Genomic DNA, 16,858 nt, shown 5'->3' on the forward strand with positions numbered 1-16,858 from the left:
ATGATAATAACAGGAATCAGCTTTTCCAGTTTACACACCTTTTTCATCTAATTGGCCCCACTCGACTCTGCCAAGCTCTGAGAGGCAGGTGTTTTTATATTTTATGTTGCAGGTGCAGGAGAGGGTCACATAGCCAGTTAGAGGCAGAACCGGGGCCCTAACCCCCTTCTCACGCCCTCTCATTTCATTCTCTGTCTCCTGCATCATAAATAGTGACAACAGCTTATGCACGGAGAACCTGTTCTTGCTTAGATTTGGGGTGTACTTTATGAATATCAGTTCTAATCCACACAATAGCCCAGCGAGGTGTACTTTTTAATGCTCAATGTAAAGATGAGGTAACTCAGAAAAGTTAAGGGCAGAATGGCAACCTAAGGAATGTTCCTGAACTAGATGCGCATCGCTTTAGAAAAGTGTAGGAAGGAGAACAAGAGCTTCTAATGGGCGCTTTAAGGGAAAGTGGGTGCTGGGGTGGTGGTGGTGAAGTTTCTTCCTTCTACACCGGCCCCCCAAGCACTTTGTGTTATTCCGAGCTGTGTCATCTGCTGCTACCTGTGTGTGTGTGTGTGTGTGTGTGTGTGTGTGTGTGTGCCCAACGCCACACAGTCACCAAAAGGCTGGTCCTGGATTTGAACCTAGCAGTCTAGGTCCAGAGCCTGCTTGATCAATCTTGAAGGAACTCAGACCTGGAGTCAAAATGCCCACCTAGCTAAACTCCTGGAGCACCACTCACCTCTCTCCGCCCCATTTACTTGTCTTGTGAAATGGAGCATGTTATCAACCTTGCCTTCCTCTTCCCTCCACCTCCTGCCCCTAGTAGTGACCATAAGACAAGATGAAGAGATGCAGGCGGCTTTCTAAGAAGGAGGGTGCTGGGTGTTGGGAGTTGGGTTGAGCCCATTCCTGGTCACAGGGGGTTGAAATGAGTCCAGAATCTGGGAGGAGGGGTGTTATTTATAGGAACCTGATCTTCAGGCTCAAACGTCCCCAGAGAGCCTCCAGGACTCTCAAATCCCATTTTCACCACCTCCAGCCCCCACAGTTTGACAACTGTGCACCCTTCCCCCCTCCACATGTCTAGGAGCCCCAGATACTATCTTAGTCGGTGACAGTGCAAGTGACAGCAGCATGGCTGAGGTCAGGTGGAGGATGAAGATGCATGTGTGTGGTGTCATATTATTTGGCAAAGTCTCATCAAGCAGGGGGAGCGAAGAGCGGGCCTAAGCAGGAAGCCAGAAGGTTAAATGAAATCAAACATTAATGACAGTCATCTGTAAAATGGGATTGATCACCCTGACCTGATAGCTGGTTGTGAGAATCAAACGAGTTAATACTTGTAAGTGCTTGAGCACAGGTGCCTGGCACTGACCGGCGTGACCACTGTAACTGTGTTACTACACACTTCAGTCTCTACCAGCCAAGCAGCCCCTTCCATTTTAGGTGCTGGCCTAGGCTCCAGGGAACAACCCAAGGGTATTTAAGACAGTGTGGTTTGCCAACTTTGGGGGATGTTGATAGTCTCACAAAAGAGGCAGAGTCTTCAGAACTTGCCAAGAAAGTCATCCTGGGCGTCAGGGGCCCTCGATTTTGATCCCCAAGCGCTTTCTCTCGGGGAGTGAGCGCGCCCCCCGCCGGCGGTTTTCAGGAAGGCCTCAGCTGGGGAGCCTGGAGCCCAGTCCCCCACAACCCCTCTCTCCCGCCCACCCCGGCGGCCACCCTGGGGGCGAGGCAGCCCGGTGCGTGGGAGGGGACGGCGCGCCATTGGCTTCAGCTCGGCACCGAGAGGAGGGACCAGCGCGGGCCGCCAGACTCGGGCAAACCCCGGCCGCGCGCAGTCCAGCCCGGCCCTGCCCTGCCCTGTTCGGCGCGATAGACGTGATGTGAGCGCCCGAGGTTCCGAGGTCCCCTTGCACGCCAGCTCAGCGCAGCCGGCGCCAGCATGCGCTAGGAACGTAAGTTCTGCTCCCCACCTCCGCTTCGGAGCCTCGCACTTTCCCCTCCCGCCGCCAGCCGGCCGGGGACTGCGCAGCGCAGCTCAGCGGTGCTCCTGCGGCCGCAGGGACCGCTGGGGACAGTGAGGACCCCTTGCGCGCGAGCCGGGCGCCCCAGGACCTTTTGGCACCAGCGGATTTAGGCGGGACTCCAGGGATCACTTCCCTGTCTCTCGAAGGCGCCATCCCCAGCCCCTCTGTTCCTTTTCTCCTTTGCGCTCTCGGCTCGCTGCCCTGCCCTCTGACTCGGTTTCCCTTTCGCCGGCTTTGTCCCTCCGCCGTCTTCTCCCTCTTGGGCTGTTTATTTCGCTCTCGGCCTCCCCCTCCCGGGCTCGCGCTCCCTGCTTCGGAACAAGAGAGAAACGGAACGAAAAGCAGTTTTTCTCTCGCTTGGGTCTGACTCTGTACCGGCGCTCAGTTCTCTTTCCCCTCCCCCTCCATCTGTGCCCCTGATCCCTACCCCCGCCATTGTTCCTGAGTCCGGGGAGTGAGCGGCAAAAACTTGCGAGTCCCTGTCCTTTCCTCTTCACCCCCGCAGGGCCGCGGGAGGAGGTGGCAGAGTTCCCGCTGCTCACAAGTCTGGCGCGACCTTCTGGTTCGGGGGGTCCCGGGGGTCCCGGGGGCGGAGGCACTGGGCCAGAGGACCCGGGGGCGCCTAACAGCCGGAGCTCCCTGCTTGGAGTCTTAGAAAGTGCGTGAGTGGCTGGAGTTGGGAGATAAAGGACACATTGGAGGGGGTAGGAGCAAGGCTGGAAAGACCCCAGTCTCAAGGCTGGTGGTGAGGGTGAGCTGGCAGAAACGGAACCCCCGCCTAAGCCCCAGTTATTGGGGGCGGGGTAGAACACAGGTGGAGACCGACGCCCCCACTCTCCCGTAAGTCGCGTGCTCTGCAGGAAGGGGGCAGTGTGGGGCTATTGGCTGGGCGCAGGGTGGGCTGAGTCTCCGGCGGTTGGCACAATATTCTCACCCATGCTGGGGGTTTGTAGAGAAACCGCCAGAACGCGGAGCCCATCCCCGGCGCGCCCAGCAGGGTCTGGCGCTCGCTGGGGTCCCCTCACTCCATTCTCCACGCCCCCGCTGCCTCCTTGCGAGCCCTGGCGTGCGGATTTCTCTGCGGGAGCCTTGGGGAGGGGGTGGGGGGAGGCGGGCAGGAGCCAGGCGGAGGCCGAAAATCTCGAGGTTTCTCCAAAGCCAAGGTCGCCTGGCTGCCTGGCCGCCTCGCTGCTCCTCCGTTCCACAGTTCCTGGTTGATTTCCTTCAAACTTTTTTCTGGCAGGGCCGTCCAGCGGGATTTGAAGGCCCCAGGGCTGCACAGATGCCCACCCCAACTGTGCGGCCTCTTGAACCTCAGCACCTGGTGGCCTGTGGACAGCCTTCAAATCCCAGGGACACTGGAGGTGGGGAGCCATTGTTGGAGAGACGGGAGGGGGCACTGTTGACACCATATCCGAAGCCCCACACTCAGACGAGGAGGAGGAAAGCCTTTTCTTGTTGGTTGTTAGGAAATAATGTACTGCGTACTCTCCAGGCCTCTGTGATCCCATCTGCAAAATGGGCAGTGTGGTCCCTGAGGTACGCTCCACCCCCAATATCCTGGCTTCTCCTTTGCAGACCACATGCTATCAGCTTAATCAGTCCTTTCAAATTTGGAGTAGAGAGCCCAGGCTCAAAGCCCTTCACCCATATGTGGCTGTCAGCACCAGCTGGGGTCCACTGCCCAAGGGTGTTCTCTGCAGGGTGTTCTCAGGACCCCTCCAGCTTCACCAAGCCCACACTCTGCTGCCTCCCCTCCCGCAAGATCTTATGATAGCTACCCCCACATCCTGTGCTGGAGAAACGGTCTGCCCCTGGGGGGGGGGGGTAAGAGGGGGAATGCAATTATATTTTGTAAATCCCTGGACTCTTCTTTACTTCCACCCATTGAACAAAATGTGAGTTGTGCACCAAAAATGATTTCGTGAGCACAGTGCCACACACTGGAAGACAGCTGGGAGCAAAATAAAGATTCCTGTCCTCATGGAGCTGACACTTAAGGGGGAGAGGCAAATACCTAAAACATCAATAAGCAAATTGTCTAATGTATTGGGAGGTGAGGGGGTAAAGTTGAGTGTTGAGGCCAGGGGTGGGACTGGTATTTTAAGTAGGGTGGTCAGGGAGGCCTCCTTGAGGAGGTGACTTTTGCAGTAAGGCTTTGAGGGAGTGAGCTGTGGGGATATCTTTGGGAAGCAAAGGTTCTGCACAGAACAGCCAGTGCAAAGGTCCTGGGGCTGGGATGTGTCTGCTGAGTTGGAGGATGGGTACAGAACGGGTGCCGCTAGCGTGGAGTGAGGCAGGGAGGAAGAGCTGGGACGCAAGGCTGGAACCTCTCCATTTCATAGATGAGGGAAGGGATGCCCAGAAACTGCATATAAGTCACTCCAGGACATACAGTCCCGAGGTGGGGGCGGGGGAGCAGCTGTAGGTGGGGTGCCTAATGTTCTGACTCTGGGCCCACAATACTTTCCCTTCACCCTGCATCTCAACCACTCATTCACAGCACTGGTTGTGCCCCTCCCAGGGCCAGGGACATGGAGGGGAGCCACCCAGGCTTAGTTCCCCAGGGGGCTCCATATCTCCACAGCCTGTTGCCAGTTCCTGTCCACCTGTGGTCAGTGCACCCAGGCAGCATCTTCCTGCTGACCCAGAGAGACCCTGGTTCTCTCTCTTCCCATTTCTTTTCATGGCTGTCCCCTTTTAAGTACCCCACTCAGTAGTTAATTATAATATAGCCCCTGGGAGGGTACCTCTTCTGAAGCTGGTATGGTCAATGGGGGAAACTGGAGCAAAGAATTGAGTCTCCTAGTCTGCAGATAACAACAGCGATGTTATTATTGAGCATTCACTATGAAACAGGTACTTTCCTAGGTGTTTTTTGTGTATCTTTCCACTGGGGGAGGTAGGTGTCGTCATTACGCCCATTTGACAGATGAAAAATTGAGGCTCAGAGAGGTGGTGTCACTGGACCGTGGCCATGCAGCTAATAAGTGGTGAGCACAGGCCTTACAGTTGTGACCTCCTCTTTCAACCACTAGGCCAGAGCCCCAAACCCTGGGGCCAACCGTCAGTCCTGGACTGCGGTTCTGGCCCATCCGCGTCCTGGGAAAGTTATAGGAACCATTCTGTCTGCTTCCCCCAACCCACTAGAAGGTCCTTACCTCTGAAAAAGTTGACTTAAAATGGTGCAGCGTCCCTTCAAGAAAACTCCTCTCCTCCCCTCCTTCCCTGCTGAGTTCCTGAGTTGCTACAGGGGTGGGGTGGGGTGAGGTGGGAGGGATGGGAAGAGAAGGGTGTGTCTGCTGCCTTCTCAACAGAGGTCTGGCTGCATGTGACCCAGAAGCCAGGCCGTTTCAATGACCGTGGTCCCATGGGACCCGAAAGCACCAGCTGCCTTCGAGGGCCCTGACATGGTCACTGGGCCAAGGGGGAGACTGGCCCATGCCTGGCCTGAAAAGAACAGGAATTCTCCATGTGATCTGTCCTTTGTGAATGACAGCAGGGACAAGGAAAACCCTCTCAGTGGCTTCTGAGGGGTGACGGATAGCTGGACGCCCCCACCATCCTTGTACACAGCAGCAGCTTCAGACCCCTGGTTGAGGCCCCCAGGGATGTCCCCTCCTGGCCCTCTGCCCTGCCCTCCCTCCCCCTTCTCCAGCTCAGCAGGCAGTGTTCTGTCCCTGAAGCTTTGCAGATATTAGTTTGTGATGAAAGTTTGGGCTGCCCCTCTGCCTTTGTGGGGGGCCAGGCAGCTGGAGCCAGGGCCTGGCAGGCAGCTAGAGTATGGCTCGTGGATGGCGGGGTTTGAAAGCCAAATCAGGAATGTGACAGCTAGGATGGGCCCTAGGGCCCACACTCCCACTTTTCAGATGAGGAGACTGAGTCCCAGAGTCTGGCCCTGTGGCAGAATCTGCCGGTGGCCTCAGCTGACTTGCCTCTCAGCCTGGTGACTCAGGGCCCCCCCACCAGCCTTCCAGCTTCAGTCCCAGCCATCAGCTGCCAGCTCCTACATTCCTGGAGGTTCATGCAAATGGGGCGTGGAATCCCTTTCTTGACTACAGAGCTTTGTCGTGGGAACTGGGCTCGCTGCTACTGCAGGATTCCCATCATGCTCCCTCCTCTCCCTGCCGGTTCTACTCTGTCATCCTCGCCCTTTGCTGCAGCCTGGACACGGTGATGGTGGGATGTGACAGAGATGGATGATGCAGCCCCACCCGACACTGGCTCACCGGCTCCAGGAAAGACAAGGCTGACTAAGGCTGGCCTGGCATTTAGAATAAGTATGCTCTCCGGGGACATGCAGCAAGGAGCCCTGCCACGTGGCAGCTTGGCCTTGGCTTCCTCCCTTAGCCAGTGGGCCCTGAGGCCTCCCCCCCAAACCTGCACCCAGGGGCTGCTGTGATGATGTCGGTAATGTGGCTGTGTCCATCCAGCCTCCCTTGTGTCCTGTACCTTCCTGGTTTAGCTCTTACCCACCCACAACCTGTTAAGTCAGGCCTTGTCACCCCCATTTATAATAAAGGAACGGAGAGGGCCATCTGCCAAAAGCACAGGGCTAGCTAGTAATGCACAGCCAAGAAGTGAGCACAGGTCCCCTTAACCCCCAAGATTCACTGCCTGATGTACCAGGTAGTGGGTCCTGGGCTGGGGGGGGGTGGTCTTTGAACCCCATTTTTGTCCAAGGGGGTGATGGGCTGCCCCAGGAAGGCACCCCAGAGTGGATGGTGTGGACTCTGGCCCCTGCCTCCCTTTCTCTCTGGCCAGGGCCCTGGGTCACTCTCACTGTCTCCCACCCCCGGGTACTGCCCTGTACCAGTTCCATTTCCAGCTATTTTGCACGAATGTGATAACAGAACAATGGGTCTCCCTGCAGCCCTTCCCAGGTCCTGCTGGAGTCACAGGGCTTTAACCGGAGGGAGGCTGGACCCCAGGGAGGAGGGCAGAGGCTGGCGACACGGGGGGTGGGGGGGGTGGGGGGGGTGGGGGGGATGGGGGATGAGGAAGAGTGCTTAGAGCTTAGTTCTTTTTGGGGGTCAGGCTCACCAGCCCATCCCCCCACCCCCACATGCACCCTAACTCCTCTCAGGATGTCCAGGTATAGCTCAGTTCCCATGGTTTGAATTTCAGCTCTGCCACTTACCCCAGGCGATATTTCAGTCGGCCTTAGTTTCCTCATCTGTAAAATGGGGGAAATCTCATGGGGTTGTGGTGGGGGTTACAGGGAATTCCTGGTCTGGAAGTACTTTTCCCCCACCTCCAGCCCTGGGGTGGATGCCCCTGAGGGCGGCTCTCCTTACCAGACTGAGAGGGACGGGTATGCTGCCTTTCCAGCAGAGGGTCTTGTTTGAAAAGGAAGTGGTTCTTGGCTGTGACATTCGGTAGCAGTGACTCCCCCTTGAGTCATGGGGTGGCTCAGAAGCTGGTGGGTGTGCTGGGCCCCAGGCCCCTTCCTCTCCTGTCAGGTTCCATGACCAGGACAGCTCTGTAGTCCATCTGTTTCTATGGAAACCAGGCTTCCTGGGAAGGCTACAGAGGTTGGGAGAGGTCCTGTAGGACGGGCAGAAGGATGCCCCGGCCCATCTGCTCTGCTGCTGGAGCAGGGCCTGGGTACCGCCCCGCAATCTTCCTGATTGCTGTCCTTTACTCGGCCCATGTCGGGCGCCTGGGCCCGCGGCTGCCTTTTCTCAGTGTGCCACGTCACGACCCAGGAAGCTGAGAAGTAGTAGTGTGGTTTTGCAGGGGAGGAAACAGAGGTTCAGTGAGGCTAAGAAACTTTCCTGAGGTCACAGCGTAATTAAGATAAAGCATTGAGGTTCGAGCCCAAGTTTACCAATCATTAAGGACACGCACCCTCTCCTCCTGCCTGGTTCAGTCTGGCGGGGGAGGGGTTTGCTTGGCCTCGGTCCTGTCCTGGCCCCTCCGTCTTGCTGCCACTGAGAGCTCTTCAGGGATGTTCTTCCCTGGCCTCAGATGTCACAGCATGTGAGGAAGGGGCCAGTGGGGGTGGGATGGGCTGCAAGGAGTCAGACCTTAGCCAGCAGGGGCCTTTCAACCCCTCTCCCTACTAATTGTCTCAAATATTTGTTGAGCTCAGGTGCCAGGAATGGTCCCAGGCCCTGTTGACGCCTGCCTCTTGGCACTCCCCTCTAGTGCTGCCGTTGCTTTCTGAGGCAGTGGGGGTGAGGTTTCACCCCGTATTTTCACCCAGTCCTCGAACCCCACCATGTATGTCCTGGGCACTCTGTGTGCCAGGCCCTCTGCCAAGAGTGTTGACACCTCTCCTGAAGTCTAGTGCCCCATGTACCCCTTGTCCAAGGCCACCTGCCCGGTAGCGGGGGTCCAAATTCAAATCCAGCGCTGCCTGACTGCAAAGCCCCTTCCTGCCTTCCTCTGCCACCAGCTCATGTGTGGCCTGGGGCAGTTCCTGTCCCCTCTGGGCCTCGGCTTTCTGCCCTGTGTGTTTGGAGCAGAGCCTCCCCTTGGGCCCTGCCATATGGAACTGAGTGTGTTCCTGAGTGTTCTGGGTGGGTGCTGACAAAGTGCCTACTGTGTGCCAGGGCCCAGCAGGGAGACTCTCAGATGGGCACAATACCAGCCCTGCCTTCAGAGCAATAAGTCTCAGGGAGGCCAGCTGCCCATGATGTGTCTAGGAGTATGGGCAGGAAGTGGCAGCGGCCACCTGCACTGAAACCTGTGAGTCCAGAGGAGGACAGCAATGTTGTGGGATGACCCACTCGCTGGATGACAGCCATGCAGAGAGGCTTGACGAGCAAGAAACATGGGGGCGGGGTGGGGGTCAGAGGGCAAGGAGGGTCTTCCTGGCTGGGCGGTTGTCTGAAAGAGGGAACAGCTATTAAAAGAACAGAGACTTGCCAGCTTTTTTGAGATTTGAGGTCAAAGAAGCTGGCAAGAGGTAGAATGCAGAGGGTCACGAACTCAAGTCTGAGTGGGGGAGCCTGCATGCCACATTTTCCCTTCTTGCTTAGTAGCTCCCCACCCCAAGCAAGCATGTAGGGGGAGGGGCAGCCCTTCTCACCTCTTCTCCAAGGGGGAAAGGCACCCGGGGAAGCCCTGGGGCCCTCAGACAGCATGCAGATCTGGGAAAGGGAGCGTGACAGCCTGGCCAGGCAGGCTTTTTCCACTGTGCATGGCTGAATGAATGAAGACAGGGAAGCAGAGGGAGCATGGGCCAGGCCCCTCCCAGGCAGGCGCTTTGCTGGAGGCTCTGCTGCACTCCCTCGCTTCCAGTCCTGCAGTGTGGGCCTTCTCATGGCCCCCATTTCTCAGGAGCAGAAGCTGAGGCTGGGAGGCTTGCCCAAAGCCCTGCAGCTGGTAAGAGAACAGAACCGGATTCGAACCCAGGTCTGGCTGCCCCAAAGCCAGTGTCCAGCCCAAGTGCAGGGAGAGCAGTGATGGGACGTCCTCTCTGTCCTCTCTTAGGTTAAAATGGGGCCAAACCTAAAAGCAGCATATAGCGTGGCCTTGAAGGGGAGGAAAGTTCAAGAGCAGGTCTGGGGTGTGTTATGAGTAGAGGGCTTGTCTTAGGAGTGGGGTGTGCCTAGAGGCTGATGGGTGTCTAGTGTTTGCAGCTACCCACCTGCCTTCCCAAGGCAGGGCCCAGTCCTTCAGGTGAAGGAGGGACAGAACTTTTAGTCTCAAGCAGCTAACTGTGCAGAGGCAGGTGCAAGGGATCCGTGGCTTGGAGGTCAAGTTCAAGATTTTACTCTCTGTGGGAGTCCTCAGGGCCCTTTCTTTGCTGGTGGTGAACTTTGTGCTAGGGCTGGGCTCTGGGAGTGGCTGCAGTGGGTCCCACCAGCCCAGGGACCTGATGGCAGTGTCTGTGGATGAAGCTGGTCCCTCCTACAAAGGATGCCAGCGTCAGATGGAGCCCCTTTCTGCACCCAGCCCCGTAGGCAGGTGCTGCCCAGCTCACGGCCTTCGATGTGTGGTTACTGCCTGTGCTGCAGAGAGGAGTCGAGCATTGAGAGGTCATTGGGCAGAGGAAGGCAACTGGGGTCACTGATGCAGCCCAGGCCTTGTGGGCTATGGCTTGAGAGTCAACCTTATGCCATGGGACTGAGGTCTGGGGACTCTGCCCAATGGGGCGGAGCTACTAGGAAATGCAGGTTGGGCCCTTCTTTCGACTTGTCCCGCTTCCATCCCAGAGCCACTGTGGCATGGGAACATGGGGGTGGGGGGTGGATGGAGTGCTAAGTGCCCATCTCAGCTGAGCTCTTTCCAAGCCAGACACTGCCTGTGCCCTTCGCGGCTGTATCTTGTATTCTCACAACGTCCCCTTCACGTAGGAGCTTTTATTTTCTCAGCTGCAGGTGGGAGACTGAGGCGCAGAGGGATGAAGTGGCTTGGCCCTCGGACACGCAGCTGAGAAGCGGTGGATCCAGGGTTTAAACTCGGGGTTTGACTTCAGCAATTAAGCTCTTCCCTGTGAGGTCACTTTAGCAGTGAGCTGGCACTTCATGAAGAGCTTCCTGTCTGTCATTTTGTTTCTCCTTAGCCCAGCCTGGATGAGAGTGCTGGGGCTCAGAGGAGAAGTGACTTGCTCTGATTGAGCAGCACCCCCTCCCCACTCAGGCTGTGAGCTAGTGAAGGGCGGGGGCCCCGTCCCACCACCCCGTACCTGGCTCACAGCACATCCTCACTGAATGCGGTTTCTTCATTTAAATGGGCAGGGGCTGCACTGTGTGCTCTGACCAAGCTTCCCTCTCTGCCCCTAAGTCCCTACGGGGTGGGAAGTATAGCTCCATTTCACAGATGGGGAAAACCGAGGCTCAGAGAAGTGAGGACTGAGCCAGGCAACACGGCTGGCCTGGGAGAGAGGATTAAAAAGCCAGGGGACCTGTTGGAAGACTGACCAGGCCTGGCGCTCGGGAGGACGTGGAGAAACGGGAACGCTTGTGCGTTGTGGGGGACGGCGTGTGGGTCACCGCTGTGGAACACGTTTGGCACCTTCTCCTGGAGTGAAGCGTAGAATTACCATGTAACTCAATACCATCCCACTCCTGGGTGTTTTCCTCAGAGAAATGAAAACTTGCGGCTGGACAAAGGCCTGCATATGCATCTTTGTTCACAGTCATCAAACTCTGGAATCAAACCAGCTGTTCCTCGGCAAGTGGCCAGATAATGACACTGGTGTGTCTGTCCCATGGAATACCATGGGGCGGAGGCTCTTGGCCCACCTGGCAGCGGGAGTGATGCCAGGCTGATTACAGCTTCTGTCTGGATGCACAGGAAGGTGGAGGCAAGTGGCTGAGGTGTTGTGACAGCTCCTAGGTCCCCGAGGAGCAGTTAAACTGGCTGCCACAGTGGGGCTGGCCCCTTCTGGTCACCACCAGCCACCTCCCATGCCCCCAGCTGTGGGAGTCCCACAGGGGCGGGACTGGGCCAGGGAGCTTAGGATGGAGCGCAGGGCCTCCCTCGCTGAAGTTGCCCTTATTTCCAGGCTTGAGCTAGGGCGCGTCCTGCCTAGTGACTCTAAGCCTAAAGCCTCATTATCCAAACATCCCCCGGCGTGAGTCTCTGTTCTGATGTTGGCTGGCCTGGTGCTTTAGTTTGCTTTATGGCAGTGGGGGGCTGGAAACCTGGAGGTGACTTGGGGGACCTTTCTGCGCTCTGCCGTTGGCAGCCCTGGAGAAGAAGACTTGCCTGAGGCCACACAGCCCTGGGACCAGGGTCTGAGGCCCTGGTCAGGGAGGTCTGGTCAGTCCGGCTCAGGTTCCTGACTGAGACGGGGGGTGGGGTGGGGGGTGACTTCTGAGCCTTGTCTGTAAACGGCAGTGGTTTTCCTGCCTCCCCAGAGGGTGCCCATGGGTGGGGATGAGACGGTGGAAAACGGGAGGCACCGCTACTGCTGCTACTGTTCTTTGACCCGTCTCTGTCGAACCTCATTGAACTTGGTTTCCTCAACTGAGAAATGGGTGTAAACAGCACCCATCCTGCAGGGTAGAGTGGCTATGATTAGCAGAGCCTACTGCCACCCCAGGGCCAGCTTCCGGAAGGCTTTGCTTCATTATGGTTTATACCCCGGTCTCTTCTGCATAGGTTTTGTTCTGACTGAAGGCGAGACCGGGCATTCAGCTCATCTCTGCATCTCTATCGCCCAGCACGGTACCTGGCACACAGTAGGTGCTTAAGACCTGGCCCAAGGTAGACTTGGGGGGTGGCTGGGGGCTGCGGGGTTGTAGAAAGTCGTGGGCAGACATGGGGTAGGGGGAGAGGCTGGTGGTGAGTGCTGATGGCAGAAAGGGGACAAAGCCCTGTCCACACCTCTGGCCCTCCCTCCTCTGGCTCAGCTGGGTCCTGTGGCCAGTCCCTTCCCCTTCTTTCAGTCCTTGCAGGTTTGAAGGAGGTTGTCTGGGGGTATGAGGGAGGGAGGGCATGAGGGAGGGAGGACGGGAGGGCTTGCGGGGCTACAGGGATTGTCTGGGCAAGAGTTCAGTGGAGACCCTGGGCCCTGGAGCTCAGGAACCCCTGCTTGGGCTCACCCTTCTTTCTTCATCACCTCCTTTGCCTGCTGACCTCAAGGCCCCACTTACCCCCACCCCCTGGGAACCTCTGAGTGTGGTCTCAGTCCAAATGCTTGTCCTGGGCCCCGTCCTTCAGGGCCATCTGTAAGTCTCCACCCATCTAGCCCGGTCACCTGACCAGATGGGCAGGCCAAGCTGGAGGGGCCTTAGGAGCACCCACCTCTGCATATTTTATAGATGAGGAGCCTGAGGTCAGAAAATGGCAGGACTTGTCCCTTTTTCATGGTTAGGGAGCTGGGTACTGAGCCTGGGGCCTCAGGTTCCTCATCCTGTGATCCACCCGCTGCACCAGGCAGGCTGAGGGACAGTTTCATGGGACCCTGGGCTGGGGGATGGCCACCCTCTGAGGTCTGGAAGCTGGGCACAACTCATGGCCTTAGGCCGGTGTCTCCCTGCAGCCCTTCCGAGGAGGCCAGGCTCCAGGACAGGATGGCGGCCAAGCAGCCCCCACCTCTCATGAAGAAGCACAGCCAGACGGACCTCGTGAGCCGTCTGAAGACCCGCAAGATCCTCGGTGTGGGCGGGGAGGATGACGACGGGGAGGTGCACCGCTCTAAGGTGGGCTCCGCCTCTGGCGCCAGTGTCGGGAGGCAGGTCAGGCCCACCATTTCGGAGAAGAATCGCTATGACCCATGTAGCTGCAGGAGCCCCAGGACTTACCCCAGTTTTCTAGAAACTTAATGGAGATGTCGGGGGACTAAAAACAGAAATGAAAACAGATCGTTAGAATTAGCTGGGTGCTGGTTGTATGCCACTTACTGTAGCACCGTTTTATAAGCATTACTTCATCTCGCTAATCCTGGAAGATGCAGGTACAGTTATCAACCCATTTTGTAGATGAGGAAACCGAGGCTCAGAGAGGTTAGGTGACTTGCTGAAGTCTTCAAGTCCACGTCTGGCAGACCCCTGAGCCCTGGTGTCAGGATGCAGCGAGGGGGTGGCCTCAGCATGACCCTTACAGCCTGAGTGGCCATTTGGCTAAGCAGTGGTACCCAGGTCGGCACCTGAGCACGCCAAGGTCAGGAGTCTGGGAGTCAAGTGGGCTGGGCATGCCTTCACCTTGGCTGCCTCTGACACCTCTGTGTCTACAGATCAGCCAGGTCCTGGGCAATGAAATCAAGTTTGCTGTTCGGGAGCCTTTGGGACTGAGGTGAGCATTCCGTGTGAGTGTTGGTGGGGAGCAGGGTTATGGGGCAGGGCTGTGGAGGGCCCTGCCTTGGTCTTGCCCCCGATTCCATCCCATCTCATTCCCTCCCCCAAGACCACCCATCCCTGGGCATCTTGGCTGGAGAGGGGAGGGCCCCCTGAGGTCTCGGGGGTGACAGCTAGTGGCCTGGCTCTGACCTCCTATTGCTGCCTCCCCAGGGTCTGGCAGTTTGTGTCTGCTGTGCTCTTCTCCGGCATTGCCATCATGGTGAGCCCCTGCCCTACCCCGGGGACCCTGGGCCTCTGCTAGGGCTTCCTCCCCCACCTCCAGCCCCCCCACCTCCCTCCCCGACTTCCCCCTGCCCCCGGCATGGCCATCCTGCTGAGGCCCCGTCTGTCAAGGCTCATTGGCAGCCTCCCTGTCCTGGCTCCTGACCCTCATCCCACCTGTGCTGCCCTGGAGCATCCTGGACCCCTGGCCATGGTCCTTACTCCTTGCCCCCGGCAACCCCAGTGCCTTCTGTCCTGCCATGGAGGGGTGGGGGCACTCAAAGTCCTATCCCTGGGCTGCCCCAGGGACCCTGGCCCCGTTCCTGGTGGGAAGGAAGATGTCCAGGCGGTTTTCACAGTGATTCCCCACTTCACTCTAAGCATCCCACTTGCCGTCCTCAGGCCCTGGCCTTCCCTGACCAGCTCTATGACGTGGTCTTTGATGGAGCCCAGGTGACCAGCAAGACCCCCATCCGCCTCTACGGGGGTGCCCTCCTCAGTGAGTATTGCTGGGAGGACTCTAGGGGAGATGATGGGCAGCTGGGAGATTAACTGGGTTGAAGGGAACACGGGGAGCCTTCCTCTGTGCTTGGGCTCTGCGCCCCAGATAACCCCCTCCAGCAGTATGCTTCTGCTGGGCGTATGCTGCCATCTTGTGGCTGAAGGTAGAATGCACCCAGTGGATTGGAGCTGTGCCTGGGCCATCCTCCGGGACATGCACTTACTGAGCACTTGCTGGGTGTAGTGCCCCACTGCAGAGCTGGGGTGCAGAGGTGAATGAGGCCAAGGCCCTGCTCTCCAGGGCCTCACAGCCTAGAGAAGCAGGCAAACCCGGCACTGTGTCTGCAAAACCCCTCACGTCCTCGGGCCTCTCATTTGAACCACTTCTGTTTTCTCTAGTCTGAGTCACACACATGCCTGTTAGGAAGCTGAATAACAGTTTTAAAAACCTAGAACAGATGGTATTCCTCTTCTTCTCCAAAACATTCTATGGCTCCCTATTGCCTTTGGATTAAAGTCCCAGCTCTACCACCTGGCATTCAGGGTCATTGTGGGGAAGGTCCAGTCGGCCTTCCCAAACCTGCCTCCCCGCTTCCAGCCACACCTTGTGATGCCCCGTCCTCACTTCAGAAGGCCTCTGTGCCTTTGCACATGCGGTTTCCCCAGCCTTGTGCTGATTGCACGTCTACTCAACCCTCAAGGACCGGTTCCAATACCTCTGGCGCAGGGGGTGGTGGAGATTGGGGTGGGTTCAAGCACTTTGCCCACACAGCTGGAGCGCGAGGGTTATGGGTTAGGTTTGTTGAAGTAAAGTGAGTACCTACCTGGTGTTCGGAGCCAGCAGAGACTGGGTAAGCTTGGCCCAGTAGAGGGTAAGAAGGGGGTTCTTCCCCTGCAAATGTGGTCTGCCTGCCTCCCCCCGGGGAATTCCTTAGTGGGATTCCTCAATGGGCTCAGGTTTTCTGTCTCCAGGAGTCCATCTGAGAATAAAATGTGATTGTAGGACCCAGTAACCCATTAACTCAGACTCCCATCCACCCAGAAGCAGAACAGAACCTGGAAGGGGCAGGGTATCTGGAGCTCAGGTGTCCGTTTTACAGGTGAAAAGACTGAGTCTCAGTGAGGGGATGCGACTTTCCCAGTGTCCAGTGTGTGGAACTCTGCATGAACGGGAACGAACTTGCTGGCTGACACAGCAGAGTTGAACCTGGAGGGAACGGGAGAGGGAATGGGACAGGGAGGGACAGAGGAGTTTTAGTTGAGGAACTGTGTGGGGGCAGATGTCAATAAATAGGATCCTGGCTCCCTTGCTGTGTGGGGCCAAAAGGACAAGGACCAGGCCCCTTGCCTTGGTCCCAAAGGGGCGGGTGGGTCTGGCTGTCCTGCCCCCAGCCCCCTCTTTGTCTCCACCAGGCATCTCCCTGATCATGTGGAACGCGCTCTACACGGCTGAGAAGGTCATCATTCGGTGGACTCTGCTCACCGAAGCCTGTTACTTTGGGGTCCAGTTCTTGGGTGAGTCCTGAGGTGGGCAATGAGGGGAGGCTGAAGGCGGGATGTGGACAGGGCAGCTCTTGCCACTTGGGCTTCTGGGAAGTGATGGAAACCTGTCTTAACCGGGAGGGACCCATGTGGCTGTGTTTACCTGTGTGCCTGCACACCTGTGCGTCACACCTGCCACATACCTGTATCTTCGGAACACACACATGGGCCTTCCCACAGCCTCGGCTGCACAGGTGCACCTGCAGCCTCCCACCTGCTACCCCCCCCAGTCCCTACCAGGTGGGGGGCATCCAAACAGATGTGTCTGTGGGCTCAGATAATGGGCAGGCCCCCAGGACTGCTGGCGCATCCGTCCGCTGACCCCTATTCCTTCCTGGCCTTTCTCCCACAGTGGTCACCGCCACACTGGCCGAGACGGGCCTCATGTCCCTGGGGACCCTGCTGCTCCTGGCCAGCCGCCTCCTTTTCGTTGCCATCAGCGTTTACTACTATTACCAACTTGGCCGAAAACCCAAGAAAGTCTAGCGGACCGCTGGGCTGGGGCCCCCGGGGCAGGGCGGCCCTGGGCCTCAGCTTCGATGGTTCACGAAGGCAGGAAGGACCTGCCCTGCCCCGGGCAGACAGGAGTGGCCTCCTTCCTTCCCTCCTGGGCACTCCCGAATGCTATGGAGGCTTTCAGGTTTGGGGAGGCACAAGGCCTCTGCACCCCTGCTCTTTGCCTCACACAGTGACGCCTCCTTTTCTTGGGCCTCTTGGCCTGTGGATCCCCGGACAGACACTGACTGAAGGGCCCGCCCCACAGGGTGTGGGGCTGAGGCGAGGCCCCTGTCCCTTCTGCCTGGAGGCCCTTCTTTCTTCTGAGAGAGGCTG

At 57.8% G+C, this 16,858-nt stretch overlaps 1 protein-coding gene across 6 annotated transcripts; it reads left to right on the forward strand.

The window, feature by feature from the left end:
• Nucleotides 1–1,725: 1,725 nt before the first annotated feature.
• TP53I11 (tumor protein p53 inducible protein 11) lies at nucleotides 1,726–16,777 on the forward strand. 6 transcript variants are annotated; one of them, XM_090262357.1, is made up of 9 exons: nucleotides 1,727–1,952; nucleotides 3,268–3,388; nucleotides 12,084–12,163; nucleotides 12,967–13,126; nucleotides 13,660–13,718; nucleotides 13,934–13,982; nucleotides 14,387–14,483; nucleotides 15,899–16,000; nucleotides 16,380–16,777. In XM_090262357.1, exons 4-9 carry the CDS (start codon nucleotides 12,998–13,000, stop codon nucleotides 16,511–16,513), a joined length of 570 nt encoding a protein of 189 aa, XP_090118483.1. In that variant the 5' UTR covers nucleotides 1,727–1,952; nucleotides 3,268–3,388; nucleotides 12,084–12,163; nucleotides 12,967–12,997; the 3' UTR covers nucleotides 16,514–16,777. The 6 variants fall into 6 exon arrangements, with proteins under 6 accessions (XP_090118475.1, XP_090118466.1, XP_090118483.1 ...); XM_090262349.1 differs by lacking the exon at nucleotides 3,268–3,388 and having other exon boundaries at nucleotides 1,726–1,952; nucleotides 12,084–12,167; XM_090262340.1 differs by lacking the exon at nucleotides 3,268–3,388 and having other exon boundaries at nucleotides 1,726–1,952; nucleotides 12,949–13,126.
• The last annotated feature ends 81 nt before the right edge of the window (nucleotides 16,778–16,858 follow it).

Source organism: Furipterus horrens, unplaced genomic scaffold, assembly GCF_987537825.1.
Source record: "Furipterus horrens unplaced genomic scaffold, mFurHor1.1.pri manual_scaffold_2, whole genome shotgun sequence".
Taxonomy (NCBI): domain Eukaryota; kingdom Metazoa; phylum Chordata; class Mammalia; order Chiroptera; family Furipteridae; genus Furipterus; species Furipterus horrens.